General features: G+C 44.6%; 1 protein-coding gene across 1 annotated transcript in view; it reads left to right on the top strand.

Annotated features, from left to right (window-relative positions):
• PREB (prolactin regulatory element binding) overlaps positions 1-25,800 on the top strand; it is a 491,749-nt gene that overhangs the window by 152,804 nt on the left and 313,145 nt on the right. The window contains exon 5 of the mRNA XM_044062359.1: positions 13,819-13,943. Within this exon, the coding sequence (XP_043918294.1) occupies positions 13,819-13,943 (125 nt within the window). The remainder of the gene's footprint in view (positions 1-13,818; positions 13,944-25,800) is intronic.

The raw sequence follows: 25,800 nt of genomic DNA, 5'->3' as shown, positions 1-25,800 counted from the left end.
CCCGGGCTGCGTCTTACACGAGCTCCAGAAAGAACTAAACCCTCACATAAACTCACTGTTCCAACTCAGCCTTTACCACAGGTTATGTACCCAAAGAATGGCGTACAGCAACAGTAATCCCGCTCCACAAAGGTGGTGTCACAACGGATCCCGGGAACTATTGCCCTATAAGCCTGACCAGCCTGGTCTGCAAAGCTATGGAGCGCATTATCATGGATCTCATAAACAAAGACATTGGGAACCTCCAGACACTGGACCCTACCCAATTCGGCTTTGTTAAAGGCAGATATTGCCTCGTAAACCTGGTTGACTTCTTTGAAACAGCTACCAAAGTCATGGATGAGGGAAAGGTAGTCCACACAGCCTACCTGGACCTCACAAAGGCCTTCGACACAATACCCCACTCTGGCGTCATAAATAAGCGTACCAGCTTAAATATCAACCCATATGTCACAAGATGGGTTGCAAACTGGCTCAGGGATAGAACTCACATGGTCAGAGTTGCAGGTGCCATGTCCGACTCTAAACCGGTTACAAGTGGCGTCCCACAGGGCTCAGTCCTGGGACCCCTCTTGTTCGGTATATACTTCTCTGAGGTACAGGCAAGCACGGGAGGACTGTGGCTGACCAAGTTCGCAGATGATTGCAAACTGGGAGCCATAATCAACTCTCCGGCTCACACAAGCATCCTCCAGAAGGGTCTTACGGAGACGGATACCTGGTGTCAGAACCATGCCTCAAGCTAAATGCCAAAAAGTGCATAGTCATCCCCCTTTGGGAAAAACAAAGTGCCCACAAACTACTACATAGGAGGTAATCTACTAAGTATGGAAGAAGTAATTGGGGATCTGGGGATCCAAGTAGATAGTAACCTCTCCTTTGACAATCACATTACCAAAGTGGTTAGAAAAACCTTCTGTATAGCTCACCTAATCACAAAAGGGTTCACATCTAGATCGAGAGGTCATTGTGCCCCTCTACTCATTGCTCATCAGGCCCTTAATTGAGTACAATGCCCCATTTGGGATGTATCTTACCCGACACCTGCAACAGCTGGAGAGACCTCAAAAGTACCTCACCAAGAGGATCGTGGGCCTCAAACAGATGCCCTATGCAGCTCGACTAAAGAAACTCCAGCTCTACTCAGTTGCTTACCGCCTACTCAGAGGCGATCTCTGCCTGACGTACAAGGCCATGTCCAACCCGGAATTGATGGACATGCTCCACCTCAAGAAAGCCAAATCCATTAGAGCTACACGCTCCAGGGATTTAAACCTCAGGACAACAATAAATAGGACATGCTGGAGGGATAGATTCATATCCCAGAGGCTTCCCTCGCTCTGGAATAGAGTCCCAGTCCATGTTAGGCAGAGCCCCTCGCTGACCCTCTTCAAGAGAAATCTTGATGAGTGGATGGGATATCGTAAATTTACTCCTGGCATCACTTCTATGGCCCTGCTGGACAGAGGCTCAGGAATCTAGTCTAAAAGGGTGGCGAAAGCCAGCACATTCTGGCTAGGCTTATAAATGCCCTAGGGCAGATAGCCTAGTACCTACCTATGAACCTATACGTTCCATGGCCTTGCAGACCAGGCTCGTCAGGCTAATGGGGCGGTAGTTCCTGGGGTCCGTCATGGCTTCCCCTTTGTGGAGTGGGATAACCGTCATGTTGCACCATTCAGTGGGCACAAAGCCTGAGGTGAGGCTATGATTGAACATGGTGCTTAGATAGGGTGCCAGTTCATTCTGTAGTTCATGTAGAACGCAGCCTGGGATATCAGAGTCTCAGGACAACAGGGACTCAAACCCCTTGCAAAAATCCTAAGGAGAACCAAAGTCAGTACAAACCCGCACATATGGCAAGTGCAACGGCTGTATAGTCCAAAAGCAAATTAAAAACAAGCCAGAGCCAGCACAAAGTGTGGTATAACAGTTTAATATGCAAAAAAATATGTTAACATGGGTGAGGGGAAAAAAGGTCCCAACACCCAAACCAAACTTCTTCAGTGAGAAAGACAAACAGCATGCAGTCAGTGAGAAAGACAAACAGCATATAGCTGCCATACATTAAATTGTTATACCACACTTTGTGCTAGCTGTCTTTTTTTGAAAAATCTAAGGAGCACCATAAACCCTCTCTTGTTTGGTCTCCAAGGACTGCTCTTCCATCAGTGCTGCCCATGAAGGTTCCTAAGACTTCAGATCCAAAACCTTCGGATCTGATACACATTGTCTGTCCATTCCCTCGGCCCTGTAGTCCGAGGTTTTCTCCTGAACTAGTGTCACCCAGATTGAGATCTCCCTTTCTGCAGGAACCTTAAACCATCCTTTTAGCCTGTGGTGGCTCCTTCTCCACTCCAGCCTTCTGTTTCGGAGCCCTCAGATCCAAGATCCCTTAGAATTAAGTCATCAGATCCGAAGATACCTTTGTCTTCCACTCCGGTCATGTCCCTGATTCAGTCAGCTCCTACTGTCTCAGAGTGTGATGGTTCTAGGAGCCGAAATGGAGGCAGTGGATCCGAGGGGTTGACTTTGACTCTGAAGCTTTCAGAGCTATCACTTCACCTCAGGGTGTTGGCACTGGATAGCTTGGCTCTGACTCCTCCTTCAGAGCAGAGGATCAGGGAGAGCCCAAGGTTGTCTTCTTTGAGAGCTTTGACTCTGAGTAGATTGTCCTCTGCTTCTTCAGGTCGTTCTGCTTTCAAAGTGGTGGAGAGGGTTTTTTCTCATCCAAGAGTAGTCTCTTCCACCATTGGAACCATCCTTTGTTCCCCTTTTGGATCCTGTTTCTGAGTCTGCTCAGCCTACCCCTCAGGGACAGCCAGTCTGTATGAGCTTCCAGTCAGTTACCACCTGGAAACTCCCTGCCTCTTCTAATACCTCACCAGCATACCACACTGAGGAGGTCCCTCAGAAAAGGTCGTGCAAAAGGAGGCACTTAAATTCCCTGCAGGAATCTCTCATGAAAGACACCGATTTCAATTAAGAGGAAGGGTCCCCCAGATTTTTACCCAAGGACGTCTCCTTCGGAGACATCCTAGAGATCCTTCACCAGAAAGGTGGTTGGTCTTCCCAAACCCCTTCCCAGGAGGAATCAGTGTTCTTGAAAGCCTTCATGTCCCAACTGTCTACGTCTTGGGATCCCCCCTCCATGAATGAGCTTAAAGACCTAGTCTCCTGCAGAGCATGGAAGGAGCTGGAGTCCATGGAACCAATCCCCAAATGGCTGGACAACTTTTTGAGCACCCCTGCTGATGGACAGTACTGGACTAAAGGGATACCTGTAGATGCCATAGTTGTTGTGGCAGCCACCAAAAAGGAGCTGGTTGAACAAAGCTCCACTGTCCATTCCCCTAAAAGAAAGTCTAGGGAGTTAAGACAGGTTTGGAAAGTGAGTATATGTGTTAGCGACATTTGCCCTGTGATTGCTGAACTACCTGGCACATTTCACCAGATTACAGAGGAGCTTGGTAAAATACCTCTGTAATTCTGCCCCAGAATCCATGTCTGCAGAGGAACAGAAGTCTTTTTCCTCATGACTGGCCACCCTTACAATCTATTCCAAACACGTCCATGAGGTTAATCTTGCATGGAGTTGAGGTACCTTGAGGGCAGCCAGTTCAAGCATAGCCATAAGGCGACATGCTTGGATGCAGTTGTGCGATTTTGCAGAGCCCTTCAAGGCATCATTCATTAGTGCTCCTTTTAGTGGGTCTTCTTTGTTTGGGCCAACCATTAAAGAGACTCATAGGTTCATAGATTAGTACTAGGCTAACTGCCCTTGCGAGCCATTTTAAGCCTAGCCAGTTATCCCCTCTGAGATTCAAACCCTGTACCTTGTGTTTGTAAGGCAAACACCTTAACCATTAGGCCACCCTCCCAACTCTCTCCCATAGTGAACAGGATAGAAACACCTTGTCTACTGTTGGAACCCAATTTTCTACTCCACAGAGATGTTTTTCTAGGAATAAATGCAGTGGGAAGAAGATGTGGTTTCAGAAATCTCAAGGTCCTTTCCAGGAATCACGCAGGGAGTTTTCCCCAGTGGCAGAGGGGGAAATATCTGTGATGGTAGATGTCGCCCACAAGGCAGAGGGGCTCCACAGAACCAAGGATCTTGTGATTTCCTTCTCAGACAGATCCTTGCAACACTCCTGAAAGGTTGCCCAACCTGTCCCTCCTTGGAGGCAGTTGGGGTGGCTATCTTTGCACCAAAAAGCCTGGATAGCCATCACAAAAGACTCCTTGGGGGCAAAGGATCATATCCAGAGGATATTTCCTTCCTTTGTACAAATTGCCATAAAAAAGAGGAAGAGTCTCCCTGATGTTCCACCTGATCAGAGGGAGGTAGCATCTCAAGACATCTGAAAGTTGCTAGACAGAGGGTCATCCAAGAGGTCCCCCCAGACCAAGCAGGGCCCAGAATTTACTCAATGTTCTTTTTAGTGCCAAAAAAGACAGGGGACCTGAGACCTATCTTGAGTATCAGTTTTCTAAATTAGTTTGTAAAGAATTCCAAATTCCAGATGGTCATGGTGTAGTCCATTCTACCTTTCCTACAGAAGGACATTTGGATGTCCTCAATTGATCTTCAAGATGCGTGTTATCACATCAAAATGAACAGGCGCTCTCATATGTGTTTGCACTTCCATCTAAGAGCCATTCGTTATCAGTTCAGAGCCCTGCCCTTTGGTCTCACCACAGCCCCGAGAGTGTTCACCAGATTCATGGTAGCAGCAGCAGCTCACCTGAGACTGCTCAGATTCAGAGTGTTTCCTTACTTAAGACAACTGGCTCCTCACCACACCGACCAGGCATCTGCTCTTAAAAGCCAGGGAATATTTGCTCCAGTCGTCTCACATGCTGGGAATCACTACCAATATGGGCAATACACAACTTCAACCAGTACAAGTCTTTGAGTTTATAGAGGCTTGTTTAGACACCATCAGTTCTGTAGCTCTTCTGCTTCAAAATAGAGTTCTTGTATGGAAGATGCACGTTGGACAGATTTTCTCTTTCTTCTCCCCCCAAAAAAACTTGTCCTCAAATCTCTAGGGTCGATGGCTTTTGCAATTACTTTAAATCTCCACTACTCATCTCCACATGAGAATTCTTTATTGGACACTAGCAGTGCAATGGTCCATTCATCAACAGCCTTTAAGACCATCTGGTGAAACTGTCACAGGTTTGCAGAAAGTCTCTTTTTTGGTGGATTTACTCTGAGGAGATTGGTCAAGGGTGTCCATTTATCTTTCCTCCGAATGCCATGTTGACTACTGACGCCTCCCAGTTGGGGGGGGGGGTCATTACTTGGGATGGACTGTTCAAAGCAAGTGGTCCCCAAAAGACAGCAGTTTGCATATCAGTGTCCTAGAGATGAGAGCAGTGCTTCTAGCATTGCAGGCCTTTCAGAGTTTTCTTCCTGTAGGGACTGTTGCAGTACAAATGGGCAACATGTCAGCAGTCCAGTACATCAACAAATGGGGGACCAAGAGCCTGTCCATTTTGCCAAGAAGCAGTGAGAGTATGGCAGTGGGCAATCTCATCCAAACGCTTTCTGGTAGAGATGCACATACCGGGGAGATCCAACATTGTAGTGAACAAACTCGGCAGGAACATCCTCATACCTTACTAGTGGTCTCTCAACCAGTCAGTGGTGAATAGGCTCTTCCACAAATGGGATCAATCTTGCTGCAGCCTATTTGCATCTCCCCATAACAACAAATGCAACAGGTTTTCTGCCCTTATCTCACCTCAGGGGCAGTGACCGAGAGATGCTGTAGTCCATGTTTGGCCCTCTGGTCTCCTTTATGCTTATCCTTCCCTGCCTCTCATCCCCAAGTTTCTTCAGAAAGCATTTCGGTTGAAGAGCACAGTAATCCTCATTGATCCCTTCTGACCTTGACAGGTATGGTTCCCCTTTGTTTGATCTTACCTAGTATGTCCTTCTTGGATGCTTGATCCCAGTCCAGACCGCCTATCTCGCCAAAGCATTGCATACCTGAAGTTGACTGCATGGTTTCTGCAATTCCACTGATGGCAAGACATTCCAGGATGTTCTTCATCTCACATTGCTGCAGTCCTTACACTTGGGTAGTCCGCTGTCCTCGGTCGGCCCGAATATCAAAGTATAAGGCTGACGTCGGTCAAGGCGCATTTGACTGACATCAGGACGTCAGGGTACAAATGCGCATGACCGACGTCATATCCTCAGTCTTTTTTGCCGCATGGTCCGATGCAGAAGCAGTATTGCAAGTGCCGGTTGGCGTTCTGAAATTTTTCGATTCCGGAGTTTCAGACCGAGTCAAAGTTGGCTAAGTACCCCGTTGGGGAATATTTTGGTTTTTTCTTGCCTCAGTGGTTAAACGGATGTCAGAAAAAGTGAATAACTGCATTTCTTGTGGGAAACAGATACCGCATAGAGATTATCATACTTTGTGTATTCCTTGTTTAGGGCCTGAGCACGACATTGTTGGGTGTCGCTCTTGTGCTAGATTCAATAAGCGCACTATAAAGAGGAGATTAGATTGTGCCAGGTTAGTCTTCGGGAAGCGGTGCAATTATAAAATGCCGTTGGATGCTCCGACGCCAGCTTCTTCGAAGAAGCGCAAGGACAAAGCAGTTAAGCCTAGGCTAGAAGAACCGTCCGTACCGGACGCCGGTTCTTTAGAGGTGTCGGTGGAGCCGGTGGTTCCACCGGAGGTTTCTTTGGGATCTCAGGGAGAGACCTTGTTGTTGCAGGATGTGGCCTCTCAGGAGGCAGGGCAGGTGATGGGGCTTCTCAGGTTACTATACTCCCCTCCCTGCCTAGGGTGGTTAGGCCTTCTCCTTCTGTTTCCAAGGCTTCTCCTAGAGGCAGGCCAGGTTTAGCCTCAGCTGGTGTCACCCCTAGTTCTTCTGGAACTGTGCCCAAGAAGCATATGCTTAAAATGGCAGAAGATTTGATTTCTTTGATTAGGGGTTCTTTGCCCCCTCCTGATAAGAGACCTAGGGTGGAGCCTGAGCTAGGGAGTTTTGAGCAGGCTTCGGATGTTTCAGAGTCTTTGGCTGAAGACTTGCAGGAGTACTCTCCTTATTCTGATTCTGATGTGGATGATTCTACTCCTTCTGCTTCTCCTCCTGAGGATTTTTCTTTTCAGAAACTCTTCATTCCATGAGGGAGCATTTTAAGTGGGAAGGTCAGGACTTCTCTGATTCCAGGAAAAGGCTTAGGGAAATTTTGTTTTACCCCAGCATAGGCCTTTGGCTATACCTCCTGTTTTGGATGTAGTGGAAGATGTTTTACAGAAGCTTCTCTTAATCCTGATTCTTTGCCTCCTGCTCCTGTTAAACCAGATAGGTATTACAGGGTGCCTGAAGTTCATAAGTATCTTTTTAAGAGTCCTAGGGCAGACCCAGAAACTGTTAGCCAGGGGCCTAAAGGTGTTAAGGCTTCTGTTGTTAAGAATCCGGTTCCTGCAGATAAAGAAGCCAGGGCCTTGGATAGATGGGGAAAGAAAGTTTATACTTCTTCCACTCTGGCTATGAGGGCTTTGAATTGCCAGTTTCACATGTTGAAATACCAAAACTATCTCCTTTCACAGTTGAAGTCTAAGGTTGATGCTCTGGCGGAAGGTATTGATTGTAAAGAGTTACAAGATTTGGTACATGTTTCTGAACAGGTGGGTAAGCATTCTTTGCAATGTGGTTTTGATGCTGTACAGGCCTCGCCTAGGGTGGCTGCCACTGGGTCAGTTCTTCGCAGGCACGCCTGGCTGAGGGATCAAAATTTATCTGACCATGTTAAAACAAGGATTTTAGATGCTCCTTTACAATCTGATGTGTTGTTTGGTTCTCCTGTTGAGGCAGTTTTAAAGAAAATGGAAGACAAGGCTAAGTCTATGCAGACTGTTAAAGATTTTTGCAGGTTCAGCCTCCAAAGTTTAGTAGAAATTGGCCTGCTAAGGGTGGACGATCCTTCTTATGATTCCCAGTCTAGGGGTAGATCTAGACGTGGTAGGGGCAGAGCTCAGGGCTCTTTCAGGCCTAGAACAGGGAGTTCTCCTGCACAGTCTTCTGGTGAGGGCAGGGGTCAGTCCTTTCAGAACAGACTCAATGACCTACCTTTTCAGCTGCCAGAGCCTTCTCGTCTGGCAGCACCTTTGGGAGGAAGGTTGGCACTTTTCAAAGAAAATTGGAGTTTAATTACCCAAGACAAATGGGTATTGGATATCATACACCAAGGTTACAGGTTTTATTTCCATACCTTGCCTCCTTTCAGAGGCATGCCAGACGTTCCTCCTCAACAAAGAATAGAGGCTCGCAAGCAAATTTCTCTGTTACTTCAACTAGGGGCCATACAGCCGGTCCCTATGCCAGAAGTGGGCCTAGGATTTTATTCTCGCCTGTTCCTAGTACCAAAGAAGGGGAACACGTGGAGACCGATTTTGGATTTATCTATCCTCAACACTTATCTGGACATTCCCAAGTTCAAAATGTTGACGTTACAACAGCTTTTACCTCTGCTGGGCAAAGATCATTGGATGGTAACTTTGGATCTCAAGGAGGCTTACCTTCATGTTCCTATCAGACTAGGTTGCAGGAAGTATCTGCGTTTTCGAGCTGGGACTTTTCACTATCAGTTCTCTGCATTGCCCTTTGGCTTATCTACTGCGCTCACGAAAGTTCTGGCTCCAGTGATAGCTTTCTTCAGGCTAAAAGGAATACAGATCTATCCTTATTTGGATGACTGCCTGATTCTGGCTCAAGGAAGGGAAGAGCTTCTTCATCATTTGGAATATGTGATAGCAGTGCTAAGATGCCTGAGGTATTCTGTGAACGAAATAAAGTCCAGTCTAGTACCCTCTCAGGACATGTGCTTTCTGGGTGTAAGACTGAATACAGCATCCCAGATGGCCTTTTTAACCCCGGACAAACAAAAGAATCTTTCCCTTTACTTCCATCAACTATCTCATCAGTCCGGGCTGACTGCAAGGACAGTCCTTCAAGCCTTAGGGTTCATGGCATCTTGTATTCTGGTGCTTCCCAATGCCAAACTGCATATGAGGAAGCTGCAATGGTATCTCAAAATGTATGGACACAGCACTGCCAGGATCTGGACACTGTCATTCAAATAATACCTTGCATTCAAAAGGAATTTTTGTGGTGGGCTCAGGAATGTCACCTAAACAAGGGACTCTCTGTGACCCGCCAGAGGCGAGTCAGATTTTAACGACAGATGCCTCAGACAAAGCTTGGGAGCTCATCAAAATGGAAAGTGGATACAAGACAAGTGGCCTGCCAGACTACAACATCTACATATCAATCTGAAGGAGATGTTAGCAGTCCAGTTTGCATTAATAGCTTTCAAGGATTTACTTCTTCCAGGGCAGGTGTTGATTCTAACAGACAACACAACTGTCATGTGGTACATCAACAAGCAAGGGGAACACATTCTTATCCTCTATGCAGGCAAGCAATAATTTTGTGGGAGACTGCTCTCAGTTTACAGCTCAATCTTCAGGCAAGGTTTCTGCCAGGAGCACAGAACTCCTTAGCAGATGTGTTGAGCAGACAATTATGGATCCCCACGAGTGGAAATTGGATCCTCATGTATTTCAGAAATTGACAGTGTCATGGGGAACTCCAGACATAGATCTGTTCGCTTCTCCACTAAACCATCAGCTGCCAAAGTTTTGCACAAAAGGTTTCATCCCACAGCTTGGAAAGTGGATGCTCTTTCTTTCAATTGGAGCAATCTTCATGTGTATGCCTTTCCACCTCTGCCTCTCCTCTCAAAGGTACTTCTAAAGGTCAGACAGGACAAGCCAAGGATGATTTTAATAGCTCCAGATTGGCCTCGACAGCACTGGTACCCATTTCTGAGAAGTCTGGCACGGAAGCCTCCATGGCCTTTGCCTTCGATTCCACACCTGTTGTCACAGGAGGACAGCCATTTGCTCAATGTCAAACTTCACTCTCTTCACCTAACAGCCTGGCATATTCTGTTTTGAACCATAGAGGGTCTCAACTTCCACAACAAGTTTTGAATGTGATTTTGGAAGCTAGAAGGCCTAGTACAAGGAAAGTGTACGCAGATAAATGGAAGAGATTTTTATTTTGGAGTGCAGCAAAGGATTTTGATGTTTCTGAGCCTAATTTAAGTGTGGCTCTTCAATATCTTACTGAGTTACTGGACAAAGGTTTGTCCTTCTCTTCTATTAAGGTTCATGCTGCAGCAATTTCAGCTCACTATGAATGTGACCCTCCATTGTTTTCTCATCCTTTGTTCAAGCAATTTCTTAGAGGGGCAAAGAATATAAGACCCCATTAGAGCTCCTACTCCTGCTTGGGATCTCAATTTTGTGTTGGAGAAACTCACTCTACAACCTTTTGAGCCTGCAGCTACTTCTGAGTTGAAATATTTATCATGGAAGACTGCCTTTTGTTGGCCATTACCTCTGCAAGAAGGGTTTCTGAATTACAGGCCCTTATGGCAGTTGAGCCTTTCTTGATTTTCCATAAGGATAGGGTATCTTTACGTACTAATCCTTCCTTTATGCCTAAGGTGGTTTCTAGTGTGGCTTTAAACCAAACTATTCATTTGCCTACTTTTTATGCAAATCCCCAAAATAAAGGGGAAAAGATTTTGCACACTTTAGATGTACACAGGCAGTTGCGATATTATTTGGACAGAACTAAAGGGTTCAGGCAGTCTCAGCAGTTGTTTGTTTCTTTTGCTTTGAGTTCTCAGGGCAAGCCTGTGTCAAAACAAACTATTTCTAAGTGGATTGGGTTTTGCATTGCTTTCTGTTATTCCCATCATGACAATGAGATTCCAGCTGGGATTAGGCCTCATTCCACTAGGGCTACTGCCACTTGACAGCCTTTTGAGGGGAGTGGCAACCAAGGATATTTTGGAGGCAGCTACTTGGAGTTCAGTGCATACTTTCTCTAGGCATTATCACCTACCACTTTACTCTAAATCCAGGGCTGGTTTTGCCACTGCTGTTTTGCAGGGCATTTTGGCAGCTCCTGCTTCCTTTTGTAGTTTGGCCATCCTCCCTTACCTCTGCTTTGGGATTCTACAAGTGTAAGGACTGCAGCAATGTGAGATGAAGAACATAGTACAGTTTTGTACCTACCATAAATGTAGATGTTTCACATCCACATTGCTGCGTCCATTTACTCCTTCCTCCTCTCCCCTCAGTAGGTTGGTTGTGTGTGGGTTGGGTTGTAAATATTGTATATTGTATATATTGTACATATAATTAGTGCAAGGGTGGTTGGTTGTTTGTTTGCTGTCTTTTGGTTTTGACCTTATTTTAGGGTCTTCTGACATCTGGGGCAAGAAAAGACTGAGGATATGGCGTCGGTCATATTTTGTACCCTGGCGTCCTGATGTCAGTCAAATGCGCCCCTCATTGATCCCTTCTGACCTTGACAGGTATGGTTGATCCCTTCTTGGATGCTTGATGACCGCCTATCTCACCAAAGCATTGCAGACCTGAAGTTGACTGCATGGTTTCTGCAATTCCACTGATGGTACAAAACTGTATTTTTTCCTTCCCAGTTCAAAAAATCTTATCTCATCTCATAAACCTTCAACTAGGAAGATTTACAAAAGTAAATGGAAAAGGTTTTCTTTTTGGGCACATCAGAGAAAGTTAGCTCCACCCCCACCTCCCACTCCCAGCTATTCTATATTTCCTTGCCTTGAGTTTTTCAAGGTGGGGCAAGTTTTTCTACTATTAAAGTTCATTTAGCAGCCATCTCCAGCTGTCACATGGGAGATAATGCTTCTTCTTTAGTGTCACCTAAATTATGTAAGGATTTTCTTAAGGGTACCTTTTTACTTAGACCTCTAATAAAGGACCCTTCTCCACCTTGGGAACTCACTATGGTTTTGCAAACTATAGTACATTCTCCTGTTGAATCATCAGCTAAAGCAGATCTAAAGTTTCTTTCCTGGAAAACTGTGTTACTGGTGGCTATAACGTCTGCATGATGAGTATCTAAACTCCAAGCACTATCTTCCAAACCACCGTATTTGGTTTTTCACAAAGACAGAGTTACTTTACGCATAAAACCATTCCTTTTTACCAAAAGTTACCTCTGAAACTAGCATCAGTCAGGTGATAAATTTGCCAGTCTTCTTTCATAAATTTGAAAATAAAGGAAAATACACACTTTGTCTTCTAGATGCACATAGACAACTTTGTTTTTACCTTCACAGAACCAATGAGTTTAGGAAAACTGATAAATTATTTCTCTCCTTTACTAACAACAGAATGGGACAGCCAGTGTCAGAAACTACACTGCCTAAATGAAAACAGATTGCATCTCCTACGTTTATTCCTTGAGAGGAGTAACTTTACCAAGTCAACCAAAGGCGCATTCAGTCAGGTCAATGTCTACATCAGCTGCTTTGTGGGCTAGAGTATCCATTGATGATATTTCTGCTGCTGCCACATGGTCCAATACCCATACTTTCATTGCTCATTACAAATTGGACATGATATCCAGAAGTAGAGCTTTTGTTGGTTCTCTGGAACATCCTTCCATAAAGGCCAATCAAGGTTACAGTAGCTGGAGACTTTGCCCAGTCGTTGAGGAATGAATGAAAATGAAAACATCAGATAAAGAAGTTATATACTCACCATAGCATTCCATCTGTGTTGTCTATTTTCATTCTTCAACTTCCCTCCATCCTTCCCCCTTTTCCATGTCTTTGGCAGAGACCTAACAGAATTGTTGATAGGAACCATAGTTCCTGTTTGAGCTCCTGATCTTTCAGCTATAACTTTTGGTCATAGCACTGTTGTTGTATTTTCTGATAATATTGCATATAATAACAGCAAGCTCAGTCTGAAGTATTGCAGTGGTCAGGGGTATTATGGGTAAAGGAGGAGCTCAACAGTCAGATTCTAGAATCTATTGAAGGTGGACGGGTCTGATCTGAACCCATTTGTTGAGGAAGAATGAAAATGGACAACACAGAGAGAACATTATGGTGAGTACATAACTTCTTTTTTACCCTCGCCAGATGGATGATTATTTGTATATAGTTTATTCTAGAAGAAGTATAACAGTCCCATTGCTAAGTAATTAGGAAGCATTCCACCTGGAGAAGTTGCTACATCTTTAGTCTTTTTCCAAAATTCAGCACTGGATAATATCTGTGCATCAGCAACTTGATTTTTTATCAGCGCCTTTGCAAGGTAATATAATTTAGAAGTGCTGTACAGGTCTGCCACTGGGGCCAGGGTTATCTGTGGAATATCATCACAGGGGATTCTGCTCAGGAGAATTTTCTTGGGACTTTGTTCTGCAGTTATGGATGATGGACTTCCTATTAAACACAAAAATTACTTCTTCACCATACTGTCAGATCTCTAAAAGCAGGTCCCTCATCTACAACACCCCCCCCAACTCCCAGCATAGCTGGTTTGGAATTCTTCTTTTATGTCCCTGTTGTGATCATTAAATACTTTTCAACCAAGTCAGCAAAGATCTGAAGAACTTTGACACTGTGGTGCATTATGGGAATAAGAAAAGGGTGCATAGTACTTTGGGAAGGTTTTATCTGCTCTCCAGCCCTAGATATTCTCATATGGTTCTGTCATTATGATAGGTGCATACATTTTTTTATTAATGACTGCATTTGTAACGTCTGGTTATCTGAAATGTGACTTGCGAGTTTGAAATTGGTGTCAGCTGCAGGTTCTTCTTTAGTGTAATGGAGTTAAGTAACTCTGTTGTGAGGAAAAGTTTTTGACCTTGAAAGGAGGCAAAGTGCATCATTGCAGACTCTTCAGTCTCTCTGTCTTTTCTTTACAGATTATAACAGTGGGTCGTGATTTTAAGTGCTGTGTTTGGAAGAAAGATCAGCTAGTGACAGGACTGAGGTGGAATGAGAACATGGATTACATCCCTGATAAGATGTACCGTTACCAGTCCTGCAGGTAAGGAGCACTCCTTGATGTAGTGGTATACAACAGATGCCTGGCAGGTGGAGCCTTTGGCATGTGTTGCTATAATTGTTTATTTGCTAGGTTTTTACTAGGCTAACAACTGCTAGAGCCTTTTTATGCCTGTCCATGCACCCCAAATCTCTAGCAAGTTCTGGTACCTTTGATAAGTGTAAGCAGGGGCTTTGACGATGAAACATTTACAAGCAGGGCCTTGGGAGATAAACCATTTGCAGGCTGCTTGTATCCATTAGAGACACAGATGCCAAACACAATGAATTTCCTGTTCTCCATCCAGTTGTCCAAATTACACTTGAATTGGGTTAGGGAGGAACTCTGCTTCACATTGATAAGGGAGCCTGATTCAGAGAAGGGGTAGTCTCTGAGATATATAACTATCTATCCAGCAGGTCCTATTTATTGGACAGGCAAGGTTTAAGTTTTCAGAATGGGTAATTGTGGTGCTGTTTGTTTTGTGGATATGCAGGAGGTCCAACAGATTGGAGTCTGACAGTGCCTTGTATGCCAGGCATAGATCTCCTCAACAGCCTGTAGGAGACTGAATACAGGGATAAGGCCTTGAGGCAGTATGCCTAGCATTTTGCTTACACCCTATATTCTTTTAGTGAGAAGAACCTGTGGACATTCCAGTTGTTGGATATGCCTGGTTAGGTACATAGCAAAGGGGCATTGTACTCAATGATAGGTCTGATGAATGCCTAATACAGTGGAACAATGACTTCCTTGGACCTTGATGCCATACCTTTGTTTATAAGTTGCATAACATAGAATGATTTCCTCACTACTGTAGACACATGATGGTAAGCAGCTAGATTGCTGTGTGTGTGTCCCCCAAGTCCCTGACTACTGGGTCAGCACTTAGAAATGTGTTGTTAATGTGATAGTTACCATCGTTGGGTGACATCCCCAAGGATACTGTTGTACATTTCTTGGTATTTAGTTTTAGTCCATGGCTGTGACATCAGTTATTTGTCTGTGTCAGCCTGTCCTGGAGAACATGTGTGTCAATGGGGGATTCAATGACCGCTTCTAATTTGCAATCCTCTGCAAATTTAGTCAGCCAGGGGCCATTGACATTGGCCTTGACTTCAGAAAAGTAAATGCCAAAAAGTAGCGGTCCCTGGACCAGTCCCTGAAGGACTCCACTTGTGACTGGCCTATTTGTAGAGGTGGACTCTCCAATTCTAACTTCCTGGTTCCTGTCTTTGAGCCAGCTTGCTATCCACCAGGTGACATAAGAGTCTGTAGTTAACATCTTGAGTTTGTCAACAATGCCCGAATGAGGTATTTTGTCAAATGCCTTGGCCAGGTCAAGGTAGGCAGTGTGAACCATTTTGCCCTCATCCATTGCTTTGGCAACCTTCTGAAGAAGTCCACAGGTTGAGTAGGATGTCCTTCCGTTGATAAAACTAGATTGGGTTTGTTTTTTTGTCGGGGGGGGGGGGGTTGCTGTGTTAATATTGATCATTTCCATGATAATTCTTTCCATTGTTTTGCATATGAGACTAGTAGGACATATGGGACTGTATGTAGTTTTCCAGGTAGATGGCCCACCTTTGTGCAGAGGGATAACTGTTGCTGTTCTTCATGCATGAGGCATGAAGCCTGTTTGGAGGCTACAGTTAAATAGCAATTCCAGAGGCCCTGATGAGTCATGTTTCAGGCTATTTAGAAGGCATCTTGGGATATTGTCTGGGACGATTGTTGCAGTGTTTTTGGCCTTAGAGAGAGCATTAAGTACCTGTTCCGTAGTGATATTGAGGGGGAGGTTATATTTGATGGTGTTTCCTTGGTAAGGTTGGGGGGAGAGGGGTAAAGTTGAAGCTGAATTTATTGGTCAATATGTTTGCTATATCTTCTTGCTCATTGTAGGTGGTTCCATTAATAGTGAGTTCTGCATACAGTTGTGTATTGCTTTTGAGGTTGTGGACATAGCTAAAGAATGCCTTATGGGTGTCCTTGGCTGGGCGGCAAAATTTACCTCAAATGTGGCTTTGGTAGGCTGTATTTGTCCACTGAGTTTTTTGTTCAGTTTGAGAGTGTTTTATCGTGCTGCACCTGCCATGATTTTCTTCCTTCTGTTACACATCCTATTAATGTTGTGATACCACCAGGATGGCAGATTTTTTGAGTCAGTTCTTTACTTCTTTCTGGTGGGTAAAGCTGCCTCTTTGCACCTATTAAATGCTTGTATAAGGTTTCTGCGAACAGTCTTGTGTAGACAACAGTATTCTCATGGTTTATGGGGTCTTGAAATTTTGCCAGCGTATCATTTGGTAGCAGGAAGGAGTAGTTTCTGAATATTCCAAGGTTAGCTGGAGTTCCGGGTTTTATTTTTACTTCAGAGGAGACCATCTTGTGGTCTGACCTTACCAGAGAAGACCTCACACTAGGGGATATGCAGCAGTCTTCCATATTAGTGTGGACCAGATCCAGAAAGGTTGCACCCCTGGTTGGTGTATTGACATTCTGGTCCAGGGAGTTTGTGTTTACAAAATCCAGGAATATTTATGTGTGTATGTTTGGTATCATATATGATTCCCAGTTAATAGTGGGGTAGTTAAAATCGCCCATGAATATTGTATTGGGTTGGATGATGAGGATTTCCATTAAGCTTAAATACATGTTTTGGGTTTCCTGGGCATTAGATGGAGACCTATAGCTTTCAAAGAAGTGGTGTAGGGTTTTGCCTATGGTGACTGGAAAGTGGAGAAGCTCAAGTGCATTGTCTTATTTGACCAGCTTTGAGGTATACATATATATATTTTTGATGTAAATTGAGACACCTCCACCTGTAGTTCCAGTCTGTGTAGTAGCTGGTCTAAATATGTGGAAGGCATTATAAATACTTTGCACTGCCGGGGTGCTCTCTGCAGCTCTAGACCATGTCTCATGACTGCGTAGACATCGGCATTCTGTAGGGTGAGAAGAGCTTCTAGGAAGTGGAGTCTTTCTTTTGATCTGATGTTGTCAGTTTTAACATAATACTTGACTATATTTTCAGTTCCGTATCTCAGAACCGACTCTGCCATTATTCCAGCTTTCACCTTCCAAAAAAACTCTCAAGCTCAGCTTTACCCATAATGCTCATCATAGGATTACCTCAGATCTCGTTTGCTGCTTTTAGTGCCAGACACGTTCCTTTACTGTCAGCTCTCGAGTGAGGTTATTTCTTAAAACTGTAAGTGCTTTTTCTTTAAAAACCTTTGTTTCTTTCTTTTTATCTCTATTTTGCATACCCTGCTCCTCTCTAGGCTCTTCCTTAACACTTCAGTGTTATTCTGCCACTAACATTGTTTGCAGTCCTTCAGTCTTTCCTCTTCTTCCTCTTTCTGCCCAAGTGGTAAACCTTGCATACCAGTGTTGGTATTTTTTTCTATCCATTCTTATTATTTACTTCTATGGTAAACTTGTAGTACCATTGTTGGTAGTTTTTTTTCAAATAACTGCAAAAAAAAGTCTTTAACTTGTCTCATGTTATCTTTTTGTTCTATTCTTTGTGTGTGCATGAGTTCCTTGTTATGGCATACAAATCCAGGGGTACTTCTGGCTTCAAGAGATGCCAGAAGTGTAAGAGAAAATTGCCAAACTCTGATGGACTCTCCTTGTGTGTCTAATGCTTGGGCCCGGTGCAACTTCAAGAAGAAATTTGTAACAGCTTCAGTCACCGGGCCCTTGTGGAAGAAAAAACAAATTAATATTAATGAGCCTTATTGAATCTGATTTTGACGAGGCCATATCTGTTTCTTCCAAATCTAAGACTGATGTTGGCTGCCCTTCCTCTTCCAGTAAGCATGAAGAATCTAATAAGAGGAGCCGGTTGGTTCCTAAAGTCTTGTCAGCATCACCAACTAAGATATCCAAGTCCTCCCCGGTTCCCATATTGTCCGTGGAACCCAACGGGAAAGTACTTTAACCCTCATTGCCTTTGGTGCCTGCCCCTGCACCAACTATTTCAGCTCCAACTACTGTTTCAGTCCCAACAACTTTGGTGCCTTTTCAAACCTTGGTTCCACCTGCTTCAGAACAAAAGGAGTTTACCTTTACTGACAGGCCCGAACAAGATACTCCCCATCTATAGACTCCTTTTGAGACTGACCACCAAGCCCTTTCTTGGAGAGACCTTGATCCCCATTGGTCTCTTCGGTCAGTTCCACCAAGAGCCTCACAGAGTCTGATGTTTTGCAGCTGGTTGACCAGCTCCTGTCTGCAAGGGGATTGTCCATTTCCTCAGTTCCTAGTCTTCCTGGGTTTGGAACTGTACCTATCTCTTCGTCTGCCTGTGTTCCTCCTCTGACTCCAACTGAGCCTTCAGAGTTTCCTGACAGTCTCTGTTCTGACTGCGTCGGTGCCAATCAGATTTGCCATATCGAGCACCAATAACTACCCTGAGTTCTTGGGTTCCATAGGATCCTGAAACCTCTCAGGGTCTAAGCTTCACTTGACTGTTCTGGGAAGCGGTGTTCCGAGGGGGTCTAGCTTGGTTCCGGGCTCCCACCCCTTTCCATGCCATGGATAGGGCCTTGTCTGCTGTGGGCTCACAGTCGGTACCACTCTCGTTGGGCCAGCTTCCCTGCCCTTCCCCCTCGCCCAGAGCTACCTCTGGCCTCTGCCCTGGGACAGTGGGCACAGAAACCTCATGATTCAGCCACAGTCGTTTTGTCCTCTTCAAACAGCTCCTGGCCCATCCCACCGAGGAGGTGCCCCTGAAGAGGAAGTGCAAGAGAAAGCACTTGGACTCCCCTGAAGGGTCTTACACAGAAGATGCTGATTTCAATAAAGGGGAATGGTTCCCCAAGGTCATCCCCAGAAGATGTCTCATTTTGAGACATATTAGAAATCCTGAAACAGAGGGGTGGCTGGATGTCCCATCAGTCTTCTTTGGAGGAATCAGCATACCTGCAGGCTTTTCTTGCACGACCATCTACCGCTTGGATCTCTCCACCCGCTGACAGTCTAATCAAATTGATTACACAGTCAGCTTGAAAGATACCTGATTCCATTGAGCCAATCCCCAAAAGATCAGACCATATTTTATCAGCTCCGGAGGATCATCAATACTGGGCTAAAGAGATACCTGTAGATGCCATGGTGGTTGCAGCAGCCACCAAAAAGGAACTTGCTAATGAGAGTCCTACTGTCCATCCTCCTAACGAATAGTCCAGGAATAGATTTGGGAAGTGCTTATACAAATAATCAACTTTTGCGCTCAGGTCTTTGAACTTTATGGCACATTTTACGAGACTCTCAACAGGATCTGATAAAGAAGCTGTCAGAAGCGCTGAAAGGAGCCATAGCTGAGTGAGTGCACGATAAAGTAGCTTCCCAGCTCTCAGCCCTTTAGTCAGTATCTAATTCTTCCATGAGGCTCATTGCACACGCAGCCAAAGGGACATCTAGGTCAGCGGGTCCTGGCGTAGCCATAAGGAGACACCTGGATGAGCTTGTATGAGTTTGCGGAGCCATTCAAGTCTTCTTTCATCAATGCTCCTTTTGACAGAACATCCCTTCTTGGTGCCAAAGTCAGAGACCCTCACCAGATGTGAGAAATATGGAAAGACCCTATCTGCCATGGGCATATACTTTTCCACTCCTCAGTGGTCTTACTCCAGGAACCAGAGGAGTGGGAAGCTATGGTTCAAAAAATCCCAAGGACCTTTACAGGACTTGCGTGGTAATGACTCCCCCGGGGTGGGGGGGTTGTAATGGAAGATGCTGTGCACGAGGCAGAGGTGGCCAGCAAACTCAGGGTTCCAGGGATTCATCCCCTGGTAATTCCTACCAGCACTTCTGATTGGAGGCCCAATTGCCATCCTCTGGAGGCAGTTGGGGGATGGTTATCCCCTGCACCTACTGGGCTGGCATATCAATGGGCAAATGGGAAAATGGGTGCAGGGGATCATAACCAGAGGTTACAATATCCCCTTCTCAAAAAAACCCAGGCAACCAAAAAGAATCCCAGACATCCCTCCCAGTCTCAGGGATGCAGCAGTCTTAGAAATTCAAAAACTGCTCGACAAGAGAGTCATCCAAACAGTCCCACCAGACCAAACAGGATCTGGAGTTTACGCAAGATTCTTTTTAGTGCCCAAGAAAACGGGACTGGAGACCAATTTTGGATCTCAGTGTGTTGAACACGTCAGTTCAACAAACCAAATTCTGGATGGTTACGGTTCAGTCTGTATGTGCGTTCTTAGTAAAAAAACAATCGGATGTGCTCAGTAGATCTTCAGGATGCATGTTATCACATCAAAATGAACAAGCACTCCAGAAGATTCCTGCTTTCCTGGCTGGGAGCCGGTCATTATCAGTTCAGAGCCCTGCCCTTTGGTCTCACCACAGCCCCCAGGGTGTTTACCAAATGCATGACACTGGTAGCAGCTCACTTCAGACTGTAAGGATTCCGTGTGTTTCCATACTTAAACCACTGGCTCATTACCGCACCCACCAGACCTCTACTGTTGCAGGCAAGTATAACATACTTTAAACTTACTCGTGGCTAGGGATCACTGTAAACTATGAAAAATCCCATCTACAGCCAACACAAGAGTTAGAATTTATAGGAGCAGTCTTCTACACAAGCACATGTATCATGTCTTTTCCCACACAGAGATTTCAGAGAATAAAATCACAAGTTGGCCAGATTATTCGTGCCAGAAATGTGACTGCAAGATTGTGGTTACAAACTGTAGGATCAATGGCAGCTACCATCACTTTAGTTCCCCTTCCAAGACATCACATGCAGATCCTCCAGTGGCTCTTGGCATCACAATGGTCTTTACTGAATCGCCCAGTGTCCCATTAGGTATTGATCACCAATTTATGCAAGAAAGACCAGAATTGGTGACTTCACTCAAGTAAAATTTTGTCAAGCTGTCCCTTTGTCTCTCCTCAACCCCAAGCCATAGTGACCATGGATGCATCCCAGATGGGGTGGGAGGACATTATCTGGGAAGGACAGTCCAAGGCACTTGGTCCCATCTAGAGGCCAGTTTGCACATGAGTGTTCTAGAGATGAGGGCAATGATTTCGGCATTGCAGGTATTCCAAGACGCTCTCCCCTTGAACGATTGTGATTCAGACAGGCAACATGTCATTTGTATGGTACATCAGCAAAAAAGGAGGAACCAGGTCTTCCCCCCCCTTCGTGGTGAAGAGCTAAGGGTATGGCAATGGGCAGTTTTATCCGACCACTTTCTAATTGCAATGCACATTCCAGGGAGCTCCACCGTGATTGCGGACAAATTGAGCAGATACATCCTAATGCCTCATGTGTTTTCTCTCAATCCTTTAGTAATGGAAAGAATATTCTGCCGATGGAACAAAAAGTGCAGCAGCTACTTTGCCCTGCTTCCCCCACCGGTGGAGTTACCGAGAGATGCTCTCCTGCATGATTGGCCGCCCGGTCTTCTGTATGCCCTCCCCCCAATACCTCTCATTCCCAAGTTTCTGAAGAAAGCCAGCAAGTTCGAAGAACAGGATAATTCTCATTGCTCCATTCTGGCCTCGCCCTCAACAGATATGGTTCTTCTTTCTTTGGCCTCATCTAATTCAGAAACCTTGGACCTTGGATCCAGCTCCAGACCTTTTATCCCAACCAGAGGGGCTTGTCATCCAAATCTTCAAAATCTCAAGCTCACTGCATAGCTTCTCCAGTGATTGCCAGGCATACTGATCTCACTACCACAGTTCAGCAAATTGTTCTAGCTTCCCACAAACCTTCAACTAGAAGATTATACAACAGTAAGTGGCAAAAATGTTCAAAGTAGGCTTATAGAACTCTTAGCATCGATTTTTGATACAGGGGTGTCCTCCTCTATGGTACAGGTACATCTAGCTGCTATTTGCAACTTTCATACTAGTTTAAATGATACAGCTGTAATGTCCCACAAACTGTGTAAAGCCTTTCTGAAAGGAACCTTGATGCTTAGACCGCCATACAATGATCTTCCACATCTTGAGACTTGAATCTGGTGCTACAGTCCATAATATATTCCCCTTTCAAGCCAGCAGCAAATTGTGTTTGAAGTATTTATCTTGGAAAATGTTATTTTTGATTGCTGTTCCTTCTGCTAGGAGAATTTCAGAACTACAAGCCTTATCTTCCAAGTCTCCTTACCTGATCTTCCATAAAGATGGGGTGTCCTTGCGAACAAATCCATCCTTCCTACCAAAAATAGTGTCTGAGTCAAATATCAGCCAGACTATACAACTTACTGTATTTTTTCCAAATTTTCAAACAGAGGTGAATACTGTCTACATTTGCTGGGTGTTCATAGACGGTTACGATTTTACCTCCACAGAACAAAAGTATTCAGAAAATCTGACCAGTTATTTGTTTCGTTTTCTTCAACTACCCTGGTCAAACCAGTTTCTAAGGTAACTGTAGCAAAATGGCAAAAGGACTGTATAACCTTCATTTATAGTAAAAGGATGGTGCAACAAACCAGGTCCTGTTAAAGCACATTCTACAAGAGCTATAGCCTCTTCTTCAGTTTTTCATTCCGTAGTTTCTGTAGACTATATCTGTGCAGCGGCTACTTGGGCACCCCCACATACCTTTATTACCCATTACAAGCTGGATCTGATCTCTAGGTGACAAGCATCATTTGGCTCAGTGGTGCTCAGGAATATTCTTTCCTGAGACCTGCCAACATTTAGTTTGCTGGGGGCTCTGTCTTACAATGAAGGATTAAGTGAAGATTGACAACAGCACATAAAGAAGTTATTTCTTACCATAACGTTCCATCTATGTTGTTGATAGTCACTTATCCTTGACATTCCCACCCTCCTTCCCCCTGCCTTTTTGGTTTCTTGTGGAACGGATCTATCACAATAAATTGGATTTCCTCTTAAGAATACAAATATGATCTCTGATCTATTATTTCCTGTCTGTTGCCGTCTTATGCAAACTCGATCTGAGGTAATGCTGAGAGAAGCATTTTGGGTAAAGATGAGCTTGACGGTTTTTTGGAAGACGCAAGCTGGAATAACGTTCAAGTCAGTTACAAGATACAGAACCGAACCCACAGTCAAGGATAAGTGGAGATCGACAACACAGATGAAATGTTATGGTAAGACATAACTTCTTTTTTAGACTCGTCGTGTTGAGCAGTAACACCTTTAGATTGTTTTGAATTTGATGTGCTTTGTTGGAAGTACTTTCAGTTTGGCATTGCCTAAAAAAGGCACTATGGGGGAGGACAGTGTCTTAACTAATATTCAAAAGTCTAGAGGGGAGAGGTGCAGACCATCCCTGGCAAAGAGGCATGGACTGTTGACCATCTCCTTCCATGTTGACAAGTATTGCACTTCCTTAGAATGACACTAGCAACTAAGCCAGTTATTAAAGTTAGTCACTTTTGTTCGTATTGTAGTATCATCCTTGGAGAAGGTAAAGTGCTGCTGAATTCTAGGCTCTTACCAGCTTGCGACACACATTCCAAGAGCTCCATAATGTCTCTTTTCATATAGTCTAGGGAGGTGGATCCTTGGTAATTTACACCCACATGGACTATGACGGAGTCCTTCTGGTACCTGTGGTCCACCGACTTGAGTGCATGCATAATGTGGTGGATTCTGGCCTCTGACTAGCAACTAACTGTGACTTTCTCCATACTTAACATGGTGAGAGTGACATCAGTGTATCACACAGTGGCACCTCCAAGGAAATGAATGTTGGATTGTGTGGTGGCTTGCATTATGTGCTTAGAAGTAAATATATGGTAGTATGTGTTGTGGATGGTGTTTTGAAAGAGTGCATTCAGGGCTGCTGAGGGTATTTGTTATGTGTACTTTGTCTGCGAGGTCTTTGAGTTTAGGAAGGTTACATTTAAGTGCCTCAGCATACATGGGTCTATGTCTCTGCTTTGAAATTTAATTTAAAAAGTGACTTGTGGTTTCCTCTTGTGGTAGAGTTGATCACAGACAGTGGTAGTCTTAATTTGTTTATGCTTGAGCAGCTTTACTGTGTGATGGCCTGATTGTTATGTAGTGAGCATGACACTCCTAATCTGTCTTGCAATGATACTCTGTAGATGTTCTTCGTGTTTCACTGTTGCAGTCTTTACATTTGGGTTATCCTGCTGGCAGGTTGCTCTCAGTCGGCCTGAATTCCAAAGTCTTGGGTCCTGCATCGGTTGCTATCACCTCTTCCCTGACGTCAGGTCATCAGGGGTATAAAAGATGCAGCCAACGCCATTTTAGTCTGTCTTTCTTGCCGCATGGTGCCAGAAGCAGTTTGCAAGTGCTGGTCGGCCGACTCCTGAGATTTTCGTGTGAGAGTTTCAGATCCGAAGTCTTCATTAAAAGCTAAGTATCCCGTTGGGGAAGCTTTTTTCGTGCTCCAGACTGATGTCAGAAAAAGTTAATAATTGTATTTCTTGTGGGAAGCAAATACCTCATAAGGACTTTCATTCTTACTGTATTCCTTTCCTAGGCCCTGACCACGACGTTGCTAGTTGTCGGTTTTGTGCTAGATTTAACCAATGCACTATTAAGCTTCGGTACGATTTTGCATTAAGCTATTTTGGATGAAGATTTAATTATACAATGTCGTCGGATAGCCATCCGACTACTTGGAGTTCACAAAAAACGCAAAGAAAAAGACAGTCAACCGAGGTCCAAAACCAACGACGAAGGTTCTCCTAAGCAGGTCGCCGGTTCTCAGTGAGGCGCTTTCGCAGCCCCTGACGCCTGCTACTTTACAGCCGCAGGCCGCTACCGACTCCCACGTGGAGTCGACCAGGCCGCAGGAAACTCAAGGTATTGGAGCCTCGGAGATTATTCCCTCAGATGGGTCCGGATCCGCTGAGCAGGCATCGGCTTCTGAGGGTGTATTCAGACCTAACAATTATATATTAAACCAACTTCAAAGACTAAAACGCCTTTAAAGGCAAAGAAACAAATTCACCAGCCACAAGGACAGGCCTCCATGCCCAAAAAACAGATGCTCAAAATGGCCAAAGACTTAATTACCTTGATCAGGGGTTCCCATCCCCCTCCTGATAAGAGGCCTAGGCAAGAGACAGACTATGAATCTTGTCAGGTTTCCATTTCTTCTGATTCCTCTTCTGATCAGGAATATTCTCTTCCCCCCTATGAGGATTCTGATGCTGAAGAATCAATTCCTTCAACTTCTCCTCCTGAGGACTACTCTTTTGGGGAAACCTTGCATACCATGAGGGAGCACTTCCACTGGGAGAGCCAAGATTTTTCAGAATCTAAGAAAAGGCTCAGAGACTTCCTTTACTACCTCAACACAGGCCTCTAGCTAGTCCATCTCTGTTGGACATTGTAGATTATGTGTTCTCGGAGTCTAGTCTGACCCCTGTCTCTTTACCTCCAGCTTCTGTTAAGCCGGACAGATACTACAGGGTCCCTGACTCTCATAAATTCTTTTTCAAAAACCCTACTGCAGACCCAGAAACTATTTCTCAGGGTCCAAAAGGGGTCAAGGCTTCTACTGCAAAAAACCCTACCCCCTCTGACAGGGATTCTAGGGCTCTGGATAGATGGGGAAAAAAGATTTACACATCTGCTACTTTGGATATAAGGGCCTTAAATTGCCAGTTTCATATGCTCATATGCCAGCAATATATCATGACACTGCTTAAACAGAAAAGGATGGCAAATTCTGAATGTGCAGAAAACAAAGAAATGCAGGATCTATTGCATGCAGCTGAACAAGTTGGAAAGCATGCTTTGCAATGTGGGTTTGATTCTCTGGAGGCCTCCTGAGGGCCGCTGTTACGGGTTCTGTCATTAGGAGGCATGCTTGGTTAAAGGAACAAAATCTGCCTGACCATGTTAAAGCAAAATTATTAGATGC

This window comes from Protopterus annectens, chromosome 2.part1, assembly GCF_019279795.1.
Source record: "Protopterus annectens isolate FY-2018-M chromosome 2.part1, PAN1.0, whole genome shotgun sequence".
Lineage (NCBI taxonomy): Eukaryota > Metazoa > Chordata > Ceratodontiformes > Protopteridae > Protopterus > Protopterus annectens.
The sequence above is the reverse complement of the archived record's forward strand: the minus strand, read 5'-3'. Positions and strand labels throughout refer to the sequence as shown.